General features: G+C 37.9%; 1 protein-coding gene across 1 annotated transcript; it reads left to right on the top strand.

The window, feature by feature from the left end:
• The first annotated feature begins 1,302 nt into the window (after window positions 1-1,302).
• On the top strand, window positions 1,303-18,319 carry LOC117209711 (zinc finger protein 184-like). Its single transcript, XM_033452005.1, has 3 exons — window positions 1,303-1,345; window positions 8,124-8,272; window positions 15,551-18,319. Exons 1-3 carry the CDS (start codon window positions 1,303-1,305, stop codon window positions 18,317-18,319), a joined length of 2,961 nt encoding a protein of 986 aa, XP_033307896.1.
• Window positions 18,320-21,945: the final 3,626 nt, after the last annotated feature.

Below are 21,945 nucleotides of genomic sequence, written 5' to 3' on the forward strand. Positions count from 1 at the left end.
GTTCAAGCTAAAGTCCACGAGCGTAGACTCGTGCGTTTTCGTGAGCGGCACGCACAGGGACAGGCTAGACCATATACATCAACGATGACTTGTTGGCGTCAATAGATAAGGAGTCAATTCAGCATCTACTGCGAGATTTGCACAAAGAATTCGAGGTAGCCGATAATAAGGCAGAACTGTTCCTAGTATTGCAGATTCTACGCGAGAAGGGCGGATCCATCGTCTTGTATCAGACAGATGTTCCGTACCAAAAGTGCGAATCCAGTGGCAATACTTGCTGACCGTCACAAGGACGTGGGGAGCCATCTCTCGGTAGTCACGAGCGCGGTAAAGCTTGTCAGCCGCTACCTGCAAAACTCTCAAAAGATTCACTGGACTGCGGTGCAACGGATCCTTAGGTACCTCGAAGATGTGGTAAACTACGGCCTGCGACACTCAGTAATGGCTGGTATAGGCACTTGACGAGTTATATAACCAAGTTTGGATTCAGGTTGGTATTCTGAAGTCCGCAGAGACGCCAAACCACCGCGCTCTCCACCACCGCCGTGGGATACGTAACTGCGTGCCAGACCACGAAAGAGGTCATGTGGTTCAGGAGGCTGCTAAACGAGCACCTGGGCCCCGCTGAGATTCTGGAAACTCTGTATATGGGTAACGAGAGTACAATTAAATTGATCAAGCACTCCTTGTGCCATAGAAGAACCAAGCACATGAAAGTCCTCTATCAATACACGAGACAAGCATACGAGAAGGGGGTCTTTAAACTGCAGTATAAACCCTCAAACAACCTCAACAGCGGACATACTTACCAAATACTTGGAGCACACGATCTTTCAAAAGCACAGACAGACTCTGGGAATCATCCATTTACAGCGTAAAACAGAAGTGAAAGTGTTGAAATTTACTTTAACATCTAGTTGTATTCGCTCGCTAGGTAGTTAGTTAATTAGTTAGTGTTTGTCGAGATTCCTTCCTTTTCTTGAGAAGCAGACCAGCGAGTACGCATGTAAGTTATAATAAATCATTCGTTTTGTCGCAAATCCATTTTTTCGCCAGTCGACCGCCCGTCAACACCTTTGTAGCTGCCCTCAGAGTTGAATAGGGAGACCACCAATGCTTATGTACAAAATTCAGCCAAAAAATGAACACTGAGAATAAGGGCCTCCGATGATCAACGGCTGCACTATCCGTCAAAGAGCTCTTAAAGGGAGAAACGATTGAATACACGGTGAGAGAAGAAATGCGTGATAGTGCGAACCTGGCTCGTACCGATGAACTGTGGAGGAGAAGTGTGCGCACGGCATGGATCATTGTCAGAGTAAACAACATATACTGCCAGCCATAAGTATGAGGGACGCTCATTCATATTTAGTATTGTAATTTAGTATCATATTTAGTATTCTTCGCTGCTTTCATTTCCTAGTTATTTTATTACGAATCTATTACTATTACTCTATTTGTATCATATATGTTTTTATTTATTTTTTTATAATGTAATGTTAAGAATAAGAAACGCACAAATTTGTACTTTTAGAATTTTTTGGCACTAAGATGCGGACCGCAATTTTTGCCGTGTTTCTTTCGTCCTGGCCCATTAGCTCGTCGCGCCTGTTTTTCTAACACCTAAAAGTCGACAGCCTTGTTCGACACTGTTGGCGCCGGCGCTCCGGCCAGATCGGTAAACTTCGAGCTGTCATAGTTCACGTCGACTTATCAGAGCGAGAAATGGCGGGTCGTAATTGTTCATGCTTCCATGCTCGCCGTTGATTTTTTGTCTTTTGACCGCCCAAACGGTTTAGATCTCTGCTTCTTCTAAAAAAATCGGAAAGAACCAATGGGAGAAGAGCACGCCGAGATATAAATCTCGTTGATGTGAGTAAGTAAAAGTAAGTGTGAGTAAGTAAGAGTAAGTAAGCACAGTAGCTTCCGCCTACTCACTGTCAATCTCACTCGTAATTAGCACAGTGAGCCGCGCTACTCATACCACGTTCCACGCTCGGTTCGGGTACACTCACTGTTGCGATTTAACCTGCGTCAAATACGTGCTCGTGCTTCACCAGTCTTCAAAGCCGCGTTCCGCTTACCTAATTATTTAATTTCTAAGACTAAACTAAGTTGAGAGTGTATGGTCTCATTTGTTAAGTTTTTGTTTGAACAAAATTTTAAATGCTAAATACTTTTCTTGGCGTATCGTCGGTGTCCCAGCGATGTAACATGTAACAATTCTTGACGACAGAGACAATTAAAAAAAGGAACACGGTTTTGTCTGATCCGAACAAGACTAGTTCGAATCTTAGTAGAAATTCCATTTTTCTATCTCTAATCTAAATTACTTTAATTTATTAGTTACATAAACATTAATGTGACCTCTCAGCGAAAGAACTTATCGTATTTCCTTTAATCGAAAAACAATTGCACAAAATATAAATAATTCTACCATTGATACGCAGTTTGTCGGTATCGACGGCGATGCTGGTTGTGCGCTATCTATGAGATGTTTTACCCAATTACTATATCATAATGCTGGTTCGTTATATCGGGGACGCGCGTCTGTTCCTCATCGTCTAAATCTTCTAGCTCGTTTTGGATGGCATAGAAACGAATTCCAAGCGTCATTCAACTGGTAGAATAATAAGGCGGATTTATCCTGATTATTCGTTTAATCGTTTCGATAGGAGCGTGAATCGGCCGACTTGGTAGCCTCGTCTCCGACGCAAGGAGCTAATGTTGTCTGCTCGTTACAAGACGTGGTTTGTCGCAAGATGTGCTTCGTGGTGTAGGTGTTTCCTTCACGAAGTTGACCCTCGTAATGATGTGAGCCTGAGATTGAACTTGTTGGAACTCGTTATGATAATGATTGTCCAGCTGGGACGGGAGGCTGCGTAGTTGCGTTCCTCAACCGACGGGTTACACCTCTTCGAACTGTATGGTAGTGGGTGTCACTGGCGTGCACTTTTCACTTGACACATAATCCGACTCGAAGGATCAAAGACATTTACGGGGCTCGAGAGTCCTGATTGTTAAAATACTTAAATTTATCCTCCTTAGGTTTATTGAGGGTCTGAGTAAGAGTAGGTGGACATCTGACCAGACAACGAGGGATGGCGTACGGTTATGTCACGCGACGTAACAACCATCAACGTCTTTCTTCAAACATTTACAAATCTCAAACAATTTTTAATTTCATGCGTTTTATACAAACGTTGTTTCGATCTTAATACAATTATCATCCACGCGAATTCTAGAATAAAATTTAATGCGTAACAAGTTCAACGCGTTTGTTCTATGTTCGTTAGATTTTCTTAATCAAACCAATCAGGATACTCTTCACGAGTATATACTTTCTATCACGTCGGCAGCTTCGACAATTTCCACGAGCTTTCATAATTCACCGGCAAAATACTCACAATCAAATAATTGAATATCAACTATTGCGTTAGAGTTTGTGAATTTGATGGAAAGCGACTCATTAATTTCACATTCAACTGATGGGCGAGTTTCTGAACACGTGATATTGCTTCCTTTGCTCGTACATGTATATAAAATTCGTTAATAAAATATGTCGAAAAGCTAAGCGGTACATCGTACGTGTAGGATTTGAATCGAAACGCTGTTTTTCACGAAGCTTGGAATAATCATTCTCCATAGAATCCTGATTACTTTTTTAAAACCAGGAAATTCATCACTTAGTTTATCATACAACTGAAATACACCTCACAGTTAAGGGAGAACCGAGAAAACAAGAAAACTTTTTGATTTGACTTTTACTGCAATAAACAAATTTACATCGTCAATCATAAAAATCGTAATGTATTGTACAACTGTAACAACTACCTCCCGGTCGAGGTGAAATGTTGAGAATTGGTTTACGATGTTTTCTTTCGGTAAGCTATCGAGTAAACCATTGTTTGGTAAAGATCGGTTCAAGGACGCTTTTGAGTTTCTTATCCTGCTACACTCTTTGCCAACGTTGTTATTATTACAATTATTAGAAAAATACATAAGGGTGTGAAAAGAAGGGTTTTCGTGTGTAGAAGGAAGCGATCGGTAATGATCGGAGAATTCATAACGATTTTACAGAAAAAAAGTAGAATGAAAAATGTGGATACTGAGAAAGGTAAAAATTCGTGGCTCTAAAAAAGTATGACTTTTCTATTAAATAAATAAGAAGAAAGAATTTATACCGATCCGCTACCATAAAAATGGAAGGAATATTCTATATTCTTTTGAAAGTTAACGTATGGACAGATTTTAACTTTATAGATCTCACTTTGTAGGTCTTTTCAACACCTATATTGCATTCTAAACTTTTTCCTGTAAAATCATTAGGTTCCTTCCTACCTGGCTCGACCACAAAGTTTATCACAGAGTAAACGGGGATTGTCCGTTTTATATTTTGAAAATATTTTCTCTATTACTTTATCAGTGAAACTTTTATTCAGGACTCGGATACCTCCTACTTCCTTGTTCGTATTGATTCATGTTTCTCATGCGTTTTATAAATGTCAGGTAAAACATTTTTTTAACTTATATCTTTATTATTTAAAATCAGATAATCTTTTCTAAGTGGCAGCTGATATTGATTGCCTTCTGAATGATGCCCTTGATAACAAAAATATTTATTAATGTTCATAAGTAATAATAGTTAAATTATAATGAGCGCAAAGTCGTTTCGACGAACAAAATTGCTAAATTCAAAATGCAGAATTTATGCTTCAACCCGTTTTTACTGCTATAATAAATACATTTGGCTAAACAATCAATAAAAATATATATTAATTATAACGCGTCATTAAAATTTTTATTATCTTTAAATTTTTAATATCTTTCAGACTATCTTATATATATATGTTAATTGAAAAATATGTTAATCAATACCAATCTCGTAAACAATTATAATAAGAAATGATATACATATACATGTAACGAATAAATGAAAATTGTTGACGTTAGGATAATAATAATAAATTTATAAGAAAATAACTAGAAAATAAAAGCAATAGAAAACAATTTATACTAAGCATAAATAAGTACCCCAAACTCACCTTTGGTAGTGTATGTATGTTTCCTCTGGCATTCAATCGTTTCTACCATCAGGAGCACATTGGCGGATAGTGCAATCGTTGATCATCAGAGGCTCTTATCCTCAGTGTCTATTTTTTGACTGTGTTTCGTCCATAAACGTTGATCTCTATATTTATCCTTGATTCTGTACCTTGTCGGTAAGGTTGGGATGAAGAAATGCATTGAGTGGTAATACAGACATAATACAGAATAGACCTGGCACTCAATGCTTTTTTCTTCCCAAGATTTACGAGCCCTATAATAGATCATGGTTGTATACACAGGTCTGGAAATTAGAGTGGAGGGGATAAATCACTTATGAGTCAGAAAATGTTTCTAAAAGTAAGGTGCTTCAATCGATTTGTTAGTCTGTTGGGCTTCGTTGCGTGACGTGCCCTGTGTCTGCAATCTGCAACACGGCCGTGTCTGCAACTGAACTCTGTTCTTCTTTATAGGTCTACATTTACTGAAATAACATTCTTCTGTATGTTTACTTTGAATATGTTAAGAAATGTTATAAAAAGTAGTTTAGTTTACATAATTTACCTTCAGTGGTAAGAATAGCGAAAGTAGCGTTAAATGTAAAAGCTCAACAAATCGATCGAAAACTATCCGAAAATGAAGTCGCAAAAAATGAACATGGAGTGTTTTGTCTCTTGCTTTGTCAGAGACGTTTATAACATATCACTCATACGCAGAACGAGAATTTTTTTGTGCCTGTTTATATAATCGCGATCTTTCCCACTAGAATGTTCAGGCCTGTGTATGCAACCGTACTCTAGAGTTTCCTTACCATTTTAGTGTCTTTCCCAATGTTACCGATTCAGTACAGAATAAGATTGTAGCGTTTATAGCGGTGAAAATTAAAATTAAATTTTAATATGAAATTACAAATAGATCGTAGGACAGAACACCGTAAACGAAGTTTGGAATTCTATACTTTGATTAGTATGTTAATATGTACATATATGTTCATTCTCAAACGATCTTCTAAACCAATGATTTTAAATAGAATACATCATGCCCTTAATTTTTTCGAGCTTTTATGTATTTTAACTGCCAAAACAATTTTTGGTTTCCGAAACTATTAATGGTTTTCCTTTCTGCTTACTCATAAAAATTTAAGTTTTTTAAATAATTATATATTTAATACAAAAAGTTGCTCCTATTTTTCGATTTATGAATGATTACAAATTATGAATTACCAAATACAGTTTTATTTTGTAGATTGTCAAATGAAAATTTTTTTTAATCTGGAAATATACTATCATTTTGTTTGAAATTTATTTAGCAACATGTCAAGTTTCTACACACAAGTTGTTTGAAAATCGATGCCAAAAAGAACTAATAAACTTAAATCGTCTTAAATCGTTATATAAATTGGATTCAATAAACTTTATAAGTAATACTACCTAGCCACTTTAAATTTTAAAAAATAGATTACTTCTTCAGATTTTTAAACATAATATTTCGTATATTTGTATATTGAAAATTTATTGTTCAAATATTGCACATCCATTTTTAGCGTTTTCGAGAAAAACGGTTTAAAAAATTCAACGGTACTTTACAATTAAGTGAATACTTCTTGCACAGCATTTATCTTTATCAATGCTATTATAAAATTGGTTACAGTTCTAAATCAATACCATCGACATCTGTACGCAAATTATAATACTGTATCATTATAATTCATTAATAGCTACTTATAAACATTATACAATTAGCATGGTCGCGAGATATCAGTCTTAGTAAGCGAGAGTAGTATGCGGATCGACGTGACTCATTTTCAACTGGTGTGCTCCCAAGTCCACTGGAGATTATCCTGGTGACCAGCAGCCTTGTGGATGTCCCATCCTTTGGCCAGTCATCGATGTTGATCGGACATCCTTAGCGCCCATAACCATTTTCACCCCGCTGCAACTACCTGGCCAACCGTAAACAAATTATTACGGGTAATTACCTACGTCAGCGAATACAGAGTCGTAATACTGAAGCTGTAGGGCCTGATATTTCTCATAGACAATTTGTTCGACCAGTTCGCTGTGGAGTGCCGAAGCGTGCAGACGTGTCTCTAGCGCCCAGTGTAGTCCGAAAACAACACGTGTCGCCCAACCGTCGAAAGTGAACACAGCCAAGTGTTTCCTACCCTTTAGGGAGAAGAAAATTCCACGCACCTAACCCCAACCCGAATACTAGCCTCATAGCCTCACGACTAGTTATTCATTTCGAATTAACTAGCTCGATGATGGCCCAGCAATCGCGACCAGGCTCTCCGGAGCAGACTCGCAACTACCCCGCGCTACCTCCCCCGTGGCAGAAGTGTAGCAGAACTCTCCGCACCAACGACGCTAATATTAGAAACGGAAAATAGAAACAGCAAAACCATACACAATCGACACCCGGAACGAACAATCAACGATACAAATAAACACCCACAACAGGTTCGCCGTACTGCAATCAACTAACGACGCCATGGAAATCGCAGACCCGCCGCCAAACCAACAATCACAGAGAATCCCCTCCCCCCCCACCAATATTTCTGGACGACGTCATCGACATACAGACAATGATCAAGTCCTTAGAGAGAGATATCTCCAAGGAGGACTATAACCTAAAGATAAATAACAATAAAGTAAAAATACTGCTGAGGAACCCAGAAGCTTACAGAAAACTCACCAAGATACTTAGGACCCTGAACGCCAACTTCCACACCTACCAACTCAAACAGGAAAGGCCTTTCCGGGTGGTCCTATGAAACATCCACCACTCAGCAGACATAGACGAACTCAAATACGAACTCTCAAAACTCGGCCACGAAGTCATCAACGTAAGTAATATAAGGCATAGAGTCTCGAAAGACCCGTTATCCTTATTTTTCATAGACATAAAACAAAAGCCGAACAATAAGGAAATCTACAATATCAGTCGCCTAATGAACGCGATAGTAAAATTCGAACCACCGCTTGTCAAAAAAGAGATAGTTCAATGCAAAAGGTGCCAAAGGCACGGCCACACGCAAAAATACTGCAACCACACATGCCGCTGTGTTGAATGTGCAGGTACACACCCCACTGACCAATGCAGTAAACCACCGGAAACCCCAGCGAAATGCATCCACTGTCAAGGTGATCATCCTGACAACAACAAAGGCTGCTCAGCCTACAAAACCCTGTACACAAACAGGTACCCTAAACTCAGAGCAAAAGAGGTAACCAACCAAACACCCAGCCCGCCAAAATTCACGACTACCCCAATCCCCTCAACCAACCAAACACCCAGTCCTACCAAATTCATTACCACCTCAACCTCCTATGCCCAAGCAGTACAAGGCATCCAAAATAACCCGAATAGCCAAAGGAATCTTCCCCAAAATAGTGTCCCCAACCCACCTAACACAGACAACTTCTCTAGGCTTGAAAAACTAATAGAGAAACAATCAGAGCAAATAAATAATTTGCTATCGCTACTAACACTCATCATGGATAAATTAATACGCCTCGACGCAAAATAAAACCAAGGCGCATAGCTCTTTGGAACGCCAACGGTCTAGCGCAACACAAATTTGAACTAGAACTTTTCCTAAAACACCAGCAAATCGACGTAATGCTCGTATCGGAAACCCACTTCACCGACAAAAACTACCTGAATGTAAACGGTTATAAATTCTACCATACCCAACACCCCAGCGGAAAGGCCCACGGTGGCACCGGAATAATAATAAAAGCAAGTATTAAGCACTACGAACTTCCATCATTCCAGACAGACTACCTCCAAGCAACAAACGTAGCAATAGAAGACTGTCATGGCACAATCACCACTTCAGCAGTATACTGCCCTCCCAGACACTCCATCGCCAAAGAAGACTTTGATAACTTCCTGGACACCCTGGGCAATAAATTCATGGATGGGGGAGACTATAACGCCAAGCACATCCAATGGGGCAGCAGACTGGTTACAGCAAGAGGCAAAAACCTCTTAAACAGCATAATAAACAACAACCTCAACTACCTCACCACATACGAACCCACATACTGGCCCACTGACACCAACAAAATACCCGCCTTCTCGACTTCTTCGTAACTAAAGATATCTCATCAAGACACATCCAAATCAACTCCTCGGCTGATCTCTCCTCTGATCATTCCCCCGTGATAGCAACAGTCAGTTCAACAATCATCGAGAATACACCTAATGGCTCCATTCACAACCAACACACCAACTCTTTAGAGAAGTCTTTACACACTCAACTTCAGCCTTAACTCCACTAAAATCTAAGGAAGAAATCGAAGCAGCCACGGAATACTTAAACACGAGCATAACAAACGCCATCCGCCTCTCCACACCGACAAAGACGTCTATCAGCAAACAAGAATATCCCCAATACATACTAAAAAAATAGCAGAAAAACGTAGACTAAGAAGAGTATGGCAGACCCATAGAACACCGGATGACAAACGCAAACTAAACAACGCAACTAGAAAGCTATCCAAAACCATAAAAAATTATAAAAACGACTGTTTCCAAAAATACCTCGCCAGCTTATCTCCCACAGCCGACTCTAACTACTCACTATGAAAGGCCTCCAGGAAACTCACACGCCCTCCACAAATAATCCCACCTATCCGCCGTCCGCAAGGTGGATGGGCGCGAAGCCCTATAGAAAAAGCCGACCTGTTTGCTAAATACTTGTCTAAAGTATTCAAACCCCATTCCCCCATAGCTGCCGCGGACGTTACTGAATACTTGCACACCCCCTTCCAAATGTCCCCTCCTATCGAACCCTTCTCCTCTGCAGAGACTATAGAAACAATCAGTCGCCTCAACCCCAAGAAAGCAGCAGGACACTACCTAATAGGCAATAAAGCAATCAAGGAACTTCCCATAAAAGGGATCGCACTCATCACATCGATTTTTAATGCTATCCTTCGCCTTGTACACTATCCTAAGGCCTGGAAAATCTCATTGATTACCCTCATCCCTAAACCCGGTAAACCGATAAACGAAACCAGCTCCTATCGCCCAATCAGTCTTTTACCTACCCTGTCTAAACTATTCGAGCAGATGCTCACGAATCGACTCCTTCCACTCCTAGAGAACTTGGAAACACTCCCAGATCACCAATTCGGCTTCCGAAAACAACATTCAACAGTAGAGCAAATCCATCGCATAACCCATACGATCAGCCAAACACTCGAAAAGAAAAAATATTGCTCAGCGGTTTTCCTAGACATCCAACCGGCATTCGACAAAGTATGGCATGAAGGGCTACTATACAAGCTTAAAAAGATCCTACCTCACCCCCACTACTCCATCCTAAAATCTTACCTAACCAATAGACAATTCATGGTTAAATGCCTAGATGCCACTTCCGCAACATTCCCAATAGAATCCGGCATACCCCAAGGTAGTGTCCTCGGACCCCTACTGTACCCCATCTACACTGCCGACTTATCTATACCAAACGAGATAACAATAGCAACATTTGCAGACGACACAGCGCTATTAGCTACCCACCTAGACCCGGTAATAGCCTCATCCACTCTCCAGCGAAGTCTCGACTCCATGGTAAAGTGGTTTCATAAATGGGGCTTCAAAATTAACGAAAAGAAATCCTCACATGTAACCTTGACGCTCCGAAAACAAACCTGCCCCCAGGTCACCATCAACAATGCAACAGTTCCTAGCAGGGACTCAGTCAGATACCTGGGCATGACCCTGGACAAGAGACTAACGTGGAAAAAACACATCTCAGATAAAACGAAGCAACTAAAGGACAAACTAAACAAATTCTATTGGCTCACGGGCCGACGCTCCAAACTAAACCTACAGAATAAAATTACCCTCCAGAAGACCGTAATAAAACCTGTCTGGACCTACGGAATCCAACTATGGGGAACAGCAAGTAACTCCAACATTGAAATACTTCAACGCTTCCAATCGAAAACGATAAGATCCTTAATAGACGCACCTTGGTATGTTACCAACGAAACAATTCAAGATACCCACAGTCAAAGAGGAAATAGCAAAATATAGCGACAGATATAGCAAAAGATTCAACAAACACCGAAACCCCATAATCACTGGACTACTTCATACGACGGACCAGATTCGCAGGCTGAAGAGGCACTACCCGCTAGACCTAAACGCCAGATTCATTTAGTTATCAAAAATTAAGCAATATTCACTTATTTATAATACTTACTTATAAATTATATTTATCTATAATAAATATTAACTTATTATAAATAATCAGCCATATCACTGCGCCACGCCAGAAAAATTACTGAAAATTCTCAACGCGAGAATTGATTGTAATTTTAACAAACAAATAAATAAAGCCGTAGTAGACAATACTCTTTAGAAAGTGATTTAGAATAAAGATATTTGCTGTGTCTGAAGGACCTTAGCTAGCAAATTACTGAGATTTATGATGGGTCCTTAAGACTATTGAGGGTACGCAGTAAGGATGAGCGGACATCTGGTTTCCATCTGACCCGCGGTGTATGGCCTGGTCTAGGTAGAGGGTCGCCCGACGTAACACTGCCATTGCCGTATTTTTAAATATTTCTCCGTGAAAATTTTATACAATATTCTTCGAATGTCATACTTTAATTTACTATTGATTTTAATAAAGAGATTTTAACTCTGACGTCACAAAAAATTCACAAAAACATGCCTTTTTTTGTACGAATTAACCTTAGCCCCCCTTATGTAAAACTACATTTATTTAAACAACATTCTTTTGTATCACGTGAAATACTGTATGTCTACTTTAAGTATATTGATGAAAATTATAAAAAGCAATTTAGTTTATATTCTTTACCTTCTGTGATAATGCAAACAATGGTGTTAACAAATCAATGCCAGCGCTACGACTAACGGTCGATTTGTAAAGCACATTTCCGAATATTAAGAGCATTACCCCCCCACCCCCCTATTGGAGTTTACAGACCTGTGTATACGAATGCGATGCTCACAATACTTATGATTCAGGAATAATCAGATATTCATTGACGTGTGTTGATGTTGCTTCTTAGATACACAGATATACATACATATATAACGTGAGTTTATGTAGATACGTGAAGAAGAAAATTATATTGGACATAACGTGAACTTAGTCAGAACATCTACTCAGTAACACGCATGCGCTGTAGCCACGTGAATCTGTCTGAATTGAGCGGCATGTTTGCTACTAGTGGGTGATGCCATTTTAATGCCCACAGTGCTGCTCATGGTGGTGTCCGAGTTTGAACGGTATTTTTTCTCTCTGTGCAAGTTTATATGTGTATAAAAAAAATTTACATTCTATTTCGACGCGAACTATTAACAAAGGAAAACATGTTCTGGATGCAAGTGAATAATAAGTGAATAATAAGTGAATAATAAGTGAGTGTAAACAACTTTTAAGATCATGTATGACACGTTAACCTGAAATATTTTCCATTGTCTTCTGCTTTTCATTAATTTCACGACTTTTTATTAAATAATTACAGTTTTGTTAAATATATTTGATAACTGTATTTCATACAATTTCTATATTTATTTACAAGTTGCTACTGTTATCGTACAGTTATAACATATTTTAAGGAAAACGCGAATTGTTCTTTGAAGATATTATTAAAGTCTACTACTCACTAATCATAGATTTTCTTTGTGCACAGGCAAGCAGTTGGTCTAATAATAATAATAATTTCATAAAGCAAATAGCCCGAGTGTTAATTTGCGTACGCCCCGTTGATGCAATCTCCGTGGATATAAAATTGGACAACAAAATGGACGTAAGTACCTTTTGAAACATCATTCGATAAGAGAACTTTGACCGTATTGAATAATATACTTTGTTTCTATAAATCTTGGTTAATATAACATATTAAATTAATGTTTATGTACCACTTTCTTTAACTATTTCAATATGACAAAGTAAGATTTGCTTCTTTGGCCGTTGTGACGCAAACTTGTGATTTGTAATAGAAATGAAATTTAATTGTTGAATTAGACGGAATTTCCACCATGGTATATAAAATTTTGTATAATGTATCTGTCAATTGTAAGATTTCTTTGGCCAACGCGCTATGATCTCTTGCGTCTATGCTTTATATATTATGGCTCAATAATAATACATGGATTAAAAATACTAAAGTAATGCAGAATGTCTAGCATCGATGCAATTTTGCTTATTCTCGTTATCAATATAATATTTAATTGCTCCGTTGTAGAGTAATGAGTTTATACGAATGTGATCATCTTACAATTAAATTTCATTTACATATTTTATTTTATAAAAATGGAAATATTGAATTACAAATGATTTTCATTAATATGTTAATATTTAGTATAGTGATTATGTTTACCATTTGTGCTATTATTATTTGTTGTTAATTTTCCTAGGCTTGTAGAGTATAAAATTGATATTTATACATATATAAATATGTTTTATGTAATATTATTGTAAATCACTGTTATCTATTTATTCGTACGATACGAAGTGAATTAATAAGAAAGATGCATGTTACAGATAAGATTTTTATCACATTGATGCGTCGAAGCATACAAGCGTCGAAGCATACGAGCGTTGAAACAACGTAAGTTGTAAAAAATATATTGCCGTATAATAGATTAAAACTCACACATGTACCAGGAACATTCATCATTGGCAACGTGCGTTACCTTTTCACTGATGTATTTATATGAGTACGGGCATTGGATTCAGCTGAGGCATGCTTTGTTGTACAATTAAATAAGGTTATACAATTATAACCTTAAATAGAGCAGGTCACACGAACGTATCATTAGTTATTCGTTCTCAGTTCGATGAGTACGTATTTTTTACGTATGTCCAACGATTATTCTATAGCAAATAGTTGTATCGGAATGAAAACTTTTCTATTTTGTGCAAAGATTTTTAGATTTGTTGATTATAAATCATTTGTTGTTGCAAAAATCATTTGTATGAATCAAATTATTTACAGTTTTTAACGCACTTCGATATCGATTCAGATTAAAAAGAAATATTATTGGAGTTTTACAACACAATGTCGCGAACGTTCCGTTAAGCATGGTTTACGCCACAGTCAAGAACAATCGCTATTTTTGAGAACTAGAAATTTAGCGCTTCGACGCCAACTCTGCAAAACAGGCAACGCTCGTATGCCGTGACTTCTATGTACGTACGAAATGACTGTAAAACGTATGTCTGTTTTAACGCTCGTGTACCCTCATGCCCAGGTTTAAATTTGTGCATGCGTTATGAAAACTATTGCTGCTGTGAGTTTATGTACAAAATTTTTCCACACACAGTTATAACAAGGCACAGATACACGTTTGCATTCGTGTGCATGTGCGCGTGCCTGCGTGTATATATATTCTTACACAAATTGGCAACATAGTGAAAAGGGAGGAATTTTGCATATGTCCCTTACTGCCCGAACAGCATCGGGACAGAAGTTCTAGTATAGTCTAGCGTAGAAAATTCGTTGAGCAGCCTGTACAAACTGAAACGTATTGTAATGACGCCACGCATCGACTCCAAAGTCTCATGAAATGATATCAGTATATCAATATATACTTAATATATATCCATTGGCTTTGCTTACCAATTAAGAAAATATATTACTTTCTGCATCGATGCAAGCCAATATACATCATAAAAGAACAGAATACGTTGATGCGTTCATCGCATCAGTGTTTCAGCGTATGTAAGCACCGTTGACAGTCATGTTTTCTTTCTGTTTGACCAGGTATTACCATTAACTGTTTCTCACATCGGTTGCTGATCGCAATTGATTCCACAATATTTTCCACCGAATTCGATACAAATATTTCTATTTTAAACAATTCATGGTGATTTTTGCAAACATTTTGAGTTGTTTTTTTATATTTTCAAATGATATGGAATTTTTAGCGTTTTGCATGGTGTTTGTTACTCTGTCGTACATTTTATTTCTCATTTATAATATACAATTTGCTAAACATGTAGAAGGACCGCTCGTTGTTTTGTACTAATTTGTTACCTGGAAGAATACATTCATGAAATAATGTTAAACAACCATGCTAAAAGTATTGTTTGCGAATCTGATTTTTCTTACATTTGAATATAATTGAGAGTTGAATATAGTCGACTTCGCTACACAATAGTTTGAAAATATCGATCGGCCCTGTCCTATGGTAAACGTTAGGAGTTGAGGAAAAGTTTCTTTGTAATTCTAATGGAGCCGTAAATTTACACAAAATTTACACCTCTCTTGTTATGTACGTAGTATTCTGGATTTGTGCAGTTATGTATTGTTTTTAATGGTAGAACCTGACTAACTGATAAACATGACGTCATAAACCGTTCTTTCTAGTATCTAGTTCTGTAGCTCTATACGTAGCTTTCTATCCTACCCATGATTTATGGTACGATTGACTTCAATTACTAGACTAGGACTGTTTCATAGATTTTTCGTTTCTTAGGATGTTACATTTGGTTTGTATCTTTTTTCAGCCTTCTGAATATGCAATAACAATAAAAAAAGAGCCAATCGATCCAGAGATCTGCGATGATTTGTCGCCAGTTGATACAAATACAGGGAATAAAAATGAAACAGCGACGTTTAAAGGTGAATCTTCGGACGACGTTTATTGTAACAATGAAGAATCCGCGTTTCCTCAAGAAAGTACGTATTTAGAAAATAACAAATCGGATCCTGATAAACGAAAAAGTAAACATAAAGTACCTTCAAACAACAGAATAAGTTGCAATGTTTGTTTGTTAACTTTTCAAGCTAAACATTTATTGGAACTGCATAATAAATTATATAGCTGTAATGTATTTAAGTGTGATAATTGCACTGCAATCTTCACTATGCATATTTCGTTAATACGTCATTTAAAGAAGCGATGTTGTACGAAAAAATTGTCTGGATATAAGTGTAATTTTTGTAACCGAAAGTTTTCCTATAAAAGACATGTCCAGTCTCATTTATTCCATGCGCATGGGAACGCAATATTTTCTGGTGGAAGCAAAATTATGAAAACATCTCCAGAATCGTTAGGAAAGTCGAATCATTCGGATGATATAGTCATGGCAGAATCAAAAACTTCACACAGTCCCTGCTCAAAGAACGTAAATAGCTCAATAAATATATCTTTGAAACTATCTAATGACTCAAAGAATACATCCACCAAGGATTCGAGTAGCAAGATCAAGTTTACGCATCCGAAATGGTTAAACGATTCGCATGGTACACCTTCGAAAAGAATGAAGCAATCCGTCCTTACAGACTTCATATCGACGTACAAAGACAAACCGAATGACAGATGGGTTAGCCCGGAAAAAGTTATCGATCCGGAGAATATTCCTGTTACTGCGATTATTATTCCAACTTTAACGCTCGAGACATTTAGTAACAAGACATCAACGGCTGCAGAAGTTATTCAGATGTCTTCTTCTGTTAAGCGAATCGAATCTCCTGTTAGGAAAAGATCATTTGTTCAAATTCGTGTGAATTTAAAGACAATGATATCTTTATTAAGGAACGAAATAAAAGCTGAATCTGAAAGCTCTAATACCTCGCACAATATGTCTTACAACCTTAGGCCAGTGAAAAGATGTTCTTCTTTATATGATTCTTACGATTTATTAGAGTGTAAAGAATGTGTGGTCCGCTTGGAGAAATGCGACATATTCTTGGAGCCTACTAGTTTTGTGTCAAACGAAGATGAAGACGAAGACGAAGTCGAAGACGCTTTCAAACAAGCAGTATCGAAAAATGTGAAAGAGGAATTTGAAGGTTTTCGCGAAACAAGCTCGACATGTAACATGCCTTTGAAAGCTGACACGATTGCGTCAAAGCGATTCAATGAATTTGTAAAATCTTCCGCTGATAGATTAATCGTACTGCAACAAGAATCGGTTGAATTTCAGAAGAACTTTAAAGTCTGTCAGCAGAAAATAATTCAATGTCATATTTGTAAAAAATCGTTTTCTTCGAAGAAAAACCTGCGCGAGCACATGAAATTGTTCCATACGATTTACATTTCGAGCATATGCAACGCGCGTTACACGTCCATGAATAAGTTACTAACTCACTATCTACGTCAGCATGGTGTGTTTAAACGAAGGGAATGTTGCGTGTGTTATGAGAAGTTTGACACGTCGGCACTGTTGAAGCGGCACATGATTCTGCATTGTTTGAAGACCATAAGATCAAAAAAGGACGCTTCACCGGTTGATGTTGAAATAAATTGCAATGCATTCAAGAAACAACACAAATGCAAAGGTTGTCACAAACGATTTTGGCTATACTCATGTTTGAAACAACACGAGAATGTATGTCGTCGAATGAAAGTGTTAAGAAATAAACAACGTGTACCTCGTGTAAACCATTTGTCTCGGTCCTTGAAAGAACCAAGTGACATGGAACTCGGCATAGTACAGTCGCCTGATTTGGAACAAATGTTGGATGTTTCGGGTGGGACGACAAGATCTTTGAAAAATTATTTGTCTCCGAGTGCGCTTAATACGGATGATACTTTCTCTTCGTCATTCGATACAGCTGCAAAACACAGAAGGTTACTTAATGGGATTGCATGCGTAAAGGGTCATCAAGCGGACAAGATGAACAGAACAAAGTTTCCTTGCACTACTTGTGGAACACAATTCCAAACATTTAAAAATTTGTGCATACACGAGCGCACCTATCGCCAAACAGCCACAGAAAAGTGTAACGTTTGTAACACGATGTTTTCCACTAAAAGATTCTTACAGTTTCACATGCTTGCTACTCATGTGCCTTCGTGTTCGGTGAACTACAAATTCTTTTGTAAGTTCTGCAATCAAGGATTTGTTAAGAAACAGAGTCTTCAAATTCACGAACGACACTTTCATAATGGGCAAGATTCTAGGCTGGTGCTGAATTCCGATTGTGTTGTGGAAGATAAACCAATCTGTAATATATGCCATTTGTTATTCGAATCCTACGAAAGATTAGTCGAGCATAACACGTATTATTACAAGGGCAATGATTTTTTATGCGCAATATGTGGTAAGTCGTTTCAAGGAAAGTACAAGTTTTATCATCACAACAAGTTGGAGCATTATCCGGACGAACCATCGAAATTGTACCCTTACAAATGCGATACTTGTAACGAAGGCTTCAACTACGAATCACATCTCCACGCACATAGGCTACACGTTCATTCGCACGATTCGCCCGCTGACAAAACGCGCGACCGCGATACATCGGATCAGACTTTTCGCGTGTGTTCATAATTCTTTGGATAAATTAAGATAATCATAAAATAAAAGCATAGAGAATATTTAATTCTTCGATTTATAGGTCGTTTGAAAATCAATTTTCACGGTACTATACTGAAGAATCGGCCTAGATTGAGACGTACAATAAACACGCCAAGTACACATACACATACGAAGCAAATGATTTCAAAGTGTCCTTTAAGTCATGTATTCGCATTTTCCATGACACGCATGAAATGTATCGATATTTGTTGAAATATAATTTACAAGACAAATCAACGCTTCTGACCTAATACGAATTGCGCTCGGCTTAAACATCGAGCATTGAGTGAAGTTAGGGTGTCAGCCGTAGGCGCTTCCTGTTCATTGTTTGCGATGGTCTCAGTTTGTTGAAGCAGAATATGTCAAGCATTCGCTAGACGAACAGCCAGAAAACGAGTGAACTAGATATTCCATACTGTCTCTAACTTTATTTAATATACATCATTTTGTTCCCATAAGAGATAAAGAGATCTAATCGCGTTATTGTATCGTTTACTAAGTGTCGCTTGAAACAGCTTAATGAAAATTATGATAGATCGAGTAATAAATTTGTCTGCTTTTCTTTGAACGCGTTATATTTATGTGCTTTCATATACGTATATGTTTCCGTGTGTGTGTGTGTGTGTGTGCGTGTGCGTGTGCGTGTGCGTGTGTGTGTGTGTATTTTATCAAGTACGTTAATCACTACCCTATTTCATTATTGTAAAATTTTTTGTTAAAGGGAGTTTTTCGTTCGACGTGCGCGTTTGCGGATCTTTATATTTTGTAAATTGTTTTTGGTCAGCCTAAATGTTTGAAGAAGTTAGAAAATAAATGAAGCGAGGGTAAGTAAATGTTGCAATTTCTTTTCTTAATTGGCCTGATATTCGTCATTTTTCTTTTATTGCAATGTTTATTCGCTATAATTATTCGTTTAAACGTCCGCTCAGTATAATAATTATAACATCCATTAAAAAATGAACAAACCTAATTGTTTGTTCGACCAATCGCGGGGAGACGTAGTCGCTAGGAGAGACGTCAACGGGAGTCGTAAATTCCCGTTACGATTATAACAATCGACACCACGACTTGATCGATCCCCTGATTTCCGTTGAGATAATAGGGGTGATTGAGTTTGTATAACACTGTGATTCACAGAATTATAAATTATATATTTCCAACACTTAGATTACACTGATGAGCATAGATAGATAGATAATCACTTATCGCACGAAGATAAGATAGATATGTACGTTAGAGCAGGGCTCTTATAATTGGATTTAATGTATTAGTGGACGTAGCACTATAAGATATTTAGGAGAGGAAATGTATGCTCGACAATACCGAGCCCGACTCTCGCGTTATGCTTAGACTGCCCCGATAGGCATTAGCGTTAGACTTAGTAGTTGACTTTTCCAACGATGTAGAAGAAGTGAAGTTGAGTGACGATGCTGTGTCGGAGGAAAGCTAGTGATGGGTGTGTCTAGCGCACGGGATCATCGGATTTGTTCATACCATTTTAGGTCAGGAAGTGAGGGCAGTATACATTGCCTCGGATTGGACAAACGAAGGTTGGTGGACTAGGAAGGGTCTTAACCGCCCTCGATAGAAAGTTGCTAGTAGGAAGCATCGTACGTGAGAAAAACTAACTTTCCCGTGTCAAGCCGTAGTAAACAATAGTCTTTGGAAACTGATTTAGAAAAGACATTTGTTGGGTCTGAAGGACCTTAGTAGGCAAGTGACTCGGGTTTATGACGGGTGCTTAAGGCTATTGAGGGTACGCCGTACGGAAGAGCGGACATCTGGTGTCCGTCTGGCCCGCGGTGTGTGACCTGGGCCAGGCAGAGAATCGCCCGGCGCAGCACTAATAATGAATCTGATATTGAGATTAAAAAAAAATTCATTTCGTTTATCACACGTGGAATGATTATATGATAAGTTTCATATTTGACAGATGACTAATTGAAATATGGATCGTAATAACAATTTTCATTATGAGATGATATATTTACTTACCCAGCTATCGATTAATAACGTCGAATAATAATTGTACGGGAACGATATTGCTTTGTAATGTACAATTAAACTATTACGTTAAATATTCAGTAAATAAATATTTCAATTTCCATCACAGTGTCGGTCGTACAATACGATAATCGAGAGGAACATGAGACCAAGAACGATATGTATCGCTATGAAAGCGCGAATTAAAATTGTCGTATTAGAATTTCTATAAAGAAATAAGAATTGACGTTTATATCACAGAATAGTTGCAGCGCGTAATCGAATAAATTGGTTGTTCCACGGCGGGAAAATGAACTATTTTTAAGAGCTTTCACCGGTTCTGCCGTACAACGAAACGAACAGTTGAGCAGTTATAAGAGCTAACGTTTGTATTTTCTAAAAATTAGAAAGCTGGTAAACTCAATAGATTGCTCGAGAAATTTGTAGAATTTAGTAGTACGATATGTACTGTTTTTAAAAGTGTAGGTATTCTTGAATAAATTACATTTTCCAGAAAATAATGTAAATTCTTTCCCCGTGTAAACTACGACATTCGTACAACCTTTGTTGCTGTACGAACCAACACTCTCGCATTCGAAACGTTGTGACTCGCGTTAATTAAAAGACGCGACATGAAGTTAAAATTATCTCTTTGTATATTCGGGACTCGAAATAGGGTGAACTGGTACCATTGTATACAGCACTTTGATTCGAAACGCTTTGTACAAGCAACATTAATTAGAAGATTGAAGCTACGTTTTTGTTGTACCATCAACTAGAAATTTTTTTTTATTTAGTTGTTTACATTCACAATTTGCCCCATTTGGACATTTGGTAGAATTTTGTTGGCTGTTTGATTATCATGTGGGTGGCTACCCCCAGCAGGGTATCTTCGTATTTGTTAGATTATATCCTTTGTGATATTTGTGGGGTGTTTCCTTTTTAGTCTTCTTTCTATGCTTGATGTGTTGATCGTTTCCGCTGCCAGCCGGTTCGGGTCAGTTGCTATTCTTCTTCTGTACCTTCTTGCACATCTGCTAATCTCCTCTTTGACCGTTGGTATTCCCAGGTCTTTCCGAATGCCCTCGTTTCTAACGTACCATGGGGCGTTTACTATTGTTCTAAGAATTTTAGCTTGCATTGTCTCTATTTTGGTTATATGGCTCATTGCTGCTGTTCCCCATAGTGGTATTCCGTACGTCCAGATTGGTTTTATGATCATTTTGTATATTTTTAATTTATTTTCTATACTGAGTTTGGATTTTCGACTTGTTAGTCAATGCATTTGTCTCCTTGTTATCTGTATTTTGTATATTATTGATTTAGTATGCTGTTTCCATGTGAGTTGTGTATCTATGTGGAGTCCTGGGTATTTGACTTGCCTTGTTTGTATTATGTGCGTGCCGTTAAGAAATAATATGGTTGCATTTACTTTGGGATTTGCTTTAATTTGGTTAACTTGTAGCCACTTCTTTATTTCTGTGATATGTTCTTGTAGTAATGTAACTGCTGTTGCAGGGTTAGTGTGCCTGACTAGTACAGCTGTGTCATCCGCGAATGTCAGTATTTTGCTATTGTTAGTTGTTGGTATGTTGGCCGTGTATAATGTGTATAAA

The sequence above is a fragment of the Bombus bifarius genome, unplaced genomic scaffold, assembly GCF_011952205.1.
Source record: "Bombus bifarius isolate JDL3187 unplaced genomic scaffold, Bbif_JDL3187 scf7180000008192, whole genome shotgun sequence".
Lineage (NCBI taxonomy): Eukaryota > Metazoa > Arthropoda > Insecta > Hymenoptera > Apidae > Bombus > Bombus bifarius.